The sequence below is a fragment of the Oncorhynchus masou genome, chromosome 18 (assembly GCF_036934945.1).
Source record: "Oncorhynchus masou masou isolate Uvic2021 chromosome 18, UVic_Omas_1.1, whole genome shotgun sequence".
Classification (NCBI taxonomy): domain Eukaryota; kingdom Metazoa; phylum Chordata; class Actinopteri; order Salmoniformes; family Salmonidae; genus Oncorhynchus; species Oncorhynchus masou.
In genome coordinates this window covers 78,476,564-78,483,309 of record NC_088229.1, presented here as the reverse complement: position 1 = coordinate 78,483,309, position 6,746 = coordinate 78,476,564, and the positions used below count along the sequence as shown (strand labels likewise).

The window sequence follows — 6,746 nt, the reverse complement described above, 5'->3', positions numbered from 1 at the left end:
GATACATTTTTGTTATGTACCAAATACTTATTTTCCACCATAATTTGCAAATAAATTCATTAAAGATCCTACAATGTGATTTTCTGGATTTTTTTCCCCTCATTTTGTCTGTCATAGTTGAAGTGTACCTATGATGAAAATTACAGGCCTCTCTCATATTTTTAAGTGGGAGAACTTGCACAATTGGTGGCTGACGAAATACTTTTTTTGCCCCACTGTATGTGGCCCCAGCGGAAATCAAACCAACAACCCTTGTCATTGCATGCGTCATGCTCTAGCGACTGAGCCTCAGGTGGTCCCAGGCGGTTTCTCTATGCAGAGGACCTCCTTCCTTCTCCTCCCTCCTCTTCCCTCCTCCTCCTTCCTCTTCCCTCCTCCTCCTTCCTCTTCCCTCCTCCTCCTTCCTCTTCCATCCTCCTCCTTCTCCCTCCCTCCTCCCCCCTTCTCCTTCTCCTCCCTCCTCTGTGCAAAGTGTTAACTCACCTGGCTTGAGCCCTGCGTCAGCTTTAGGTGGAGAGTCTGTGTCCATCACCGTTACGTCCTTCCTCAGCACTGTGTTGCTGAAACAAACAGACACACAAACCCCCATCAGTATCCACACAACCCCCATCAGTATCCACACAAACCCCCATCAGTATCCACACAAACCCACATCAGTATCCACACAAACCCACATCAGTATCCACACAAACCCTCTCAGTGTCCACACAAACCCCCATCAGTATCCACACAAACCCCCATCAGTATCCACACAAACCCTCATCAGTATCCACACAAACCCCCATCAGTATCCACACAAACCCTCCTCAGTATCCACACAAACCCTCCTCAGTATCCACACAAACCCCATCAGTATCCACACAAACACGCATCAGTATCCACACAAACCCCCATCAGTGTCCACACAAAACCCATCAGTATCCACACAAACCCATATCAGTATCCACACAAACCCTCTCAGTATCCACACAAACCCCAATCAGTATCTACACAAACCCCCATCAGTATCCACACAAACCCCCATCAGTGTCCACACAAACCCCATCAGTATCCACACAAACCCCCATCAGTATTCACACAAACCCCCATCAGTATCCACACAAACCCCCATCAGTATCCACACAAACCCCCATCAGTATCCACACAAACCCCATCAGTATCCACACAAACCCCCATCAGTATCCACACAAACCCATATCAGTATCCACACAAACCCCCATCAGTATCCACACAAACCCCATCAGTATCCACACAAACCCCCCATCAGTATCCACACAAACCCCCATCAGTATCCACACAAACCCCCATCAGTATCCACACAAACCCTCCTCAGTATCCACACAAACCCCCATCAGTATCCACACAAACCCCCATCAGTATCCACACAAACCCCCATCAGTATCCACACAAACCCACATCAGTATCCACACAAACCCCCATCAGTATCCACACAAACCCACATTAGTATCCACACAAACCCCCATCAGTATCCACACAAACCCCCATCAGTATCCACACAAACCCCCATCAGTGTTCACACAAACCCCCATCAGTATCCACACAAACCCCCATCAGTATTCACACAAACCCTCCTCAGTATCCACACAAACCCCCATCAGTATCCACACAAACCCCCATCAGTATCCACACAAACCCCCATCAGTATCCACACAAACCCACATTAGTATCCACACAAACCCACATCGGTATCCACACAAACCCCCATCAGTATCCACACAAACCCACATTAGTATCAACACAAACCCCCATCAGTATCCACACAAACCCACATTAGTATCCACACAAACCCCCATCAGTATCCACACAAACCCCCATCAGTATCCACACAAACCCCCATCAGTATCCACACAAACCCCCATCAGTATTCACACAAACCCCCATCAGTATCCACACAAACCCCCATCAGTATTCACACAAACCCTCCTCAGTATCCACACAAACCCCCATCAGTATCCACACAAACCCCCATCAGTATCCACACAAACCCCCATCAGTATCCACACAAACCCCCATCAGTATCCACACAAACCCCCATCAGTATCCACACAAACCCTCCTCAGTATCCACACACTAAAACTGTGAAATGTAACTGTTCGCCCAGTGACTCCCCTCTCTCTCCCTAACCTGATGCGCAGCACCAGTGACTCCTCTTTCTCAATTCAATTCAAGGGGCTTTATTAGCATGGGAAACATGTGTTAACATTGCCAAAGCAAGTGAGGTACAAAAGTGAAATAAACAATAAAAATTAACAGAAAACATTACACATACAGAAGTTTCAAAACAATAAAGACATTACAAATGTCATATTATATATATATATACAGTGCTGTAACAATGTACAAATGGTTAAAGTACACAAGGTTGCCCTTTTCTTGTGGCAACCTTGTGGTTGAAGAGGCTCTGCTGTGCCTTCTTCCTCACGCTGTCTGTGTGGGTGGACCAATTCCGTTTGTCTTTCCACCTGCTGTCCCGTCGATGTGGATGGGGAGCTGCTCCCTCTGCTGTTTCCTGAAGTCCACGATCATCGCCTTTGTTTTGTTAACGGTGAGTGAGAGGTTGTTTTCCTGACACCAGTGCCCTCACCTTCTCCCTGTAGGCTGTACAGGAGGGGGCTGAGCACACACTCTTGTGGGGCCCCAGTGTTGAGGATCAGCGAAGTAGAGATGTTGTGTCCTACCTTCACCTCAGAAAGTCCAGGACCCAATTACGCAGGGCGGGGTTGAGACCCAGGGCCTCCGGCTTGATGATGAGCTTGGAGCGTGTTGGATGCTAAGCTATAGTCAATGAGCAGCATTATTACATAGGTATTCCTCTTGTCCAGATGGGATAGGGCAGTGTGCAGTGTGATGGCGATGGCATCGTCTGTGGACCTGTTGGGGCGGAATGCAAACTGTAGTGGGTCTAGGGTGGCAGGTAAGGTAGAGGTGATATGATCCTTGTCTAGTCTCTCAAAGCACTTCATGATGACAAAGTAAGTGCTAGTCATTTAGTTCAGTTATCTTTGCCTTCTTGGGTACAGGAACAATGGTGGACATCTTCAAGCATGTGGGGACAGCACACTGGGACAGGGAGAGATTGAATATGTCCGTAAACACTCCAGCCAGCTGGTCTGCGCATGCTCTGAGGACGCGGCTAGGGATGCCATCTGGGCCAGCAGCCTTGTGAGGGTTAACACGTTTAAATGTTTTACTCACGTCAGCCACGGAGAAGGAAGGGGGGGGGGGGGCACAGTCCTTGTTAGCGGGCCGCGACGTGGCTGGTTTTCCCTTTGTAGTCCGTAGTTACCTGTAGACCCTGCCACATACGTCTCGTGTCTGAGCCGTTGAACTGCGACTCTCCTCTGTCTCTATACTGACATGTTGCTTGTTTGACTGCCTTGCGGAGAGAATGAATTCTACACTGCATGTATTTGGATATATTCCCAGGCATCTTTCCAGGGTTCATGCTTTCAATTTTGTGTGAATGCCGCCATCCATCAATGGTTTCTGGTTAGGGTAGGTTTCAATAGTTACAGTAAGTACCATCCATCAATGGTTTCTGGTTAGGGTAGGTTTCAATAGTTACAGTGAGTACCATCCATCAATGGTTTCTGGTTAGGGTAGGTTTCAATAGTTACAGTGAGTACCATCCTTCAATGGTTTCTGGTTAGGGTAGGTTTTAATAGTTACAGTGAGTACCATCCATCAATGGTTTCTGGTTAGGGTAGGTTTCAATAGTTACAGTGAGTACCATCCATCAATGGTTTCTGGTTAGGGTAGGTTTCAATAGTTACAGTGAGTACCATCCATCAATGGTTTCTGGTTAGGGTAGGTTTCAATAGTTACAGTGAGTACCATCCATCAATGGTTTCTGGTTAGGGTAGGTTTCAATAGTTACAGTGAGTACCATCCATCAATGGTTTCTGGTTAGGTAGGTTTCAATAGTTACAGTGAGTACCATCCATCAATGGTTTCTGGTTAGGGTAGGTTTCAATAGTTACAGTGAGTACCATCCATCAATGGTTTCTGGTTAGGGTAGGTTTCAATAGTTACAGTGAGTACCATCCATCAATGGTTTCTGGTTAGGGTAGGTTTCAATAGTTACAGTGAGTACCATCCATCAATGGTTTCTGGTTAGGGTAGGTTGTAATAGTTACAGTGAGTACCATCCATCAATGGTTTCTGGTTAGGGTAGGTTTCAATAGTTACAGTGAGTACCATCCATCAATGGTTTCTGGTTAGGGTAGGTTTCAATAGTTACAGTGAGTACCATCCATCAATGGTTTCTGGTTAGGGTAGGTTTCAATAGTTACAGTGAGTACCATCCATCAATGGTTTCTGGTTAGGGTAGGTTTTAATAGTTACAGTGAGTACCATCCATCAATGGTTTCTGGTTAGGGTAGGTTTCAATAGTTACAGTGAGTACCATCCATCAATGGTTTCTGGTTAGGGTAGGTTTCAATAGTTACAGTGAGTACCATCCATCAATGGTTTCTGGTTAGGTAGGTTTCAATAGTTACAGTGAGTACCATCCATCAATGGTTTCTGGTTAGGGTAGGTTTCAATAGTTACAGTGAGTACCATCCATCAATGGTTTCTGGTTAGGGTAGGTTTTAATAGTTACAGTGAGTACCATCCATCAATGGTTTCTGGTTAGGGTAGGTTTCAATAGTTACAGTGAGTACCATCCATCAATGGTTTCTGGTTAGGTAGGTTTCAATAGTTACAGTGAGTACCATCCATCAATGGTTTCTGGTTAGGGTAGGTTTTAATAGTTACAGTGAGTACCATCCATCAATGGTTTCCGGTTAGGGTAGGTTTCAATAGTTACAGTGAGTACCATCCATCAATGGTTTCCGGTTAGGGTAGGTTTCAATAGTTACAGTGAGTACCATCCATCAATGGTTTCCGGTTAGGGTAGGTTTCAATAGTTACAGTGAGTACCATCCATCAATGGTTTCCGGTTAGGGTAGGTTTCAATAGTTACAGTGAGTACCATCCATCAATGGTTTCTGGTTAGGGTAGGTTTCAATAGTTACAGTGAGTACCATCCATCAATGGTTTCTGGTTAGGGTAGGTTTCAATAGTTACAGTGAGTACCATCCATCAATGGTTTCTGGTTAGGGTAGGTTTTAATAGTTACAGTGAGTACCATCCATCAATGGTTTCTGGTTAGGTAGGTTTCAATAGTTACAGTGAGTACCATCCATCAATGGTTTCTGGTTAGGGTAGGTTTCAATAGTTACAGTGAGTACCATCCATCAATGGTTTCCGGTTAGGGTAGGTTTCAATAGTTACAGTGAGTACCATCCATCAATGGTTTCTGGTTAGGGTAGGTTTCAATAGTTACAGTGAGTACCATCCATCAATGGTTTCTGGTTAGGGTAGGTTTCAATAGTTACAGTGAGTACCATCCATCAATGGTTTCTGGTTAGGGTAGGTTTTAATAGTTACAGTGAGTACCATCCATCAATGGTTTCTGGTTAGGGTAGGTTTCAATAGTTACAGTGAGTACCATCCATCAATGGTTTCTGGTTAGGGTAGGTTTCAATAGTTACAGTGAGTACCATCCATCAATGGTTTCTGGTTAGGGTAGGTTTTAATAGTTACAGTGAGTACCATCCATCAATGGTTTCCGGTTAGGGTAGGTTTCAATAGTTACAGTGAGTACCATCCATCAATGGTTTCCGGTTAGGGTAGGTTTCAATAGTTACAGTGAGTACCATCCATCAATGGTTTCCGGTTAGGGTAGGTTTCAATAGTTACAGTGAGTACCATCCATCAATGGTTTCTGGTTAGGGTAGGTTTCAATAGTTACATTGAGTACCATCCATCAATGGTTTCCGGTTAGGGTAGGTTTCAATAGTTACAGTGAGTACCATCCATCAATGGTTTCTGGTTAGGGTAGGTTTCAATAGTTACAGTGAGTACCATCCATCAATGGTTTCTGGTTAGTGTAGGTTTTAATAGTTACAGTGAGTACCATCCATCAATGGTTTCTGGTTAGGGTAGGTTTTAATAGTTACAGTGAGTACCATCCATCAATGGTTTCTGGTTAGGGTAGGTTTCAATAGTTACATTGAGTACCATCCATCAATGGTTTCCGGTTAGGGTAGGTTTCAATAGTTACAGTGAGTACCATCCATCAATGGTTTCTGGTTAGGGTAGGTTTCAATAGTTACAGTGAGTACCATCCATCAATGGTTTCTGGTTAGGGTAGGTTTCAATAGTTACAGTGAGTACCATCCATCAATGGTTTCTGGTTAGGGTAGGTTTCAATAGTTACAGTGAGTACCATCCATCAATGGTTTCTGGTTAGGGTAGGTTTTAATAGTTACAGTGAGTACCATTCATCAATGGTTTCTGGTTAGGAGGTAGGTTTCAATAGTTACAGTGAGTACCATCCATCAATGGTTTCTGGTTAGGGTAGGTTTCAATAGTTACAGTGAGTACCATCCATCAATGGTTTCGGTTAGGGTAGGTTTTAATAGTTACAGTGAGTACCATCCATCAATGGTTTCTGGTTAGGGTAGGTTTCAATAGTTACAGTGAGTACCATCCTTCAATGGTTTCTGGTTAGGGTAGGTTTCAATAGTTACAGTGAGTACCATCCATCAATGGTTTCTGGTTAGGGTAGGTTTCAATAGTTACAGTGAGTACCATCCATCAATGGTTTCCGGTTAGGGTAGGTTTCAATAGTTACAGTGAGTACCATCCATCAATGGTTTCTGGTTAGGGTAGGTTTC

General features: G+C 44.4%; 1 protein-coding gene across 5 annotated transcripts in view; it reads right to left on the bottom strand.

Moving 5' to 3' along the window:
• Nucleotides 1–6,746, bottom strand: part of LOC135505290 (AT-rich interactive domain-containing protein 4B-like) — a 157,122-nt gene that overhangs the window by 61,746 nt on the left and 88,630 nt on the right. For all 5 annotated transcript variants that reach the window (XM_064924528.1, XM_064924532.1, XM_064924529.1 and 2 more), the window contains one exon: nucleotides 484–560. In XM_064924528.1, the coding sequence (XP_064780600.1) occupies nucleotides 484–560 (77 nt within the window). The remainder of the gene's footprint in view (nucleotides 1–483; nucleotides 561–6,746) is intronic.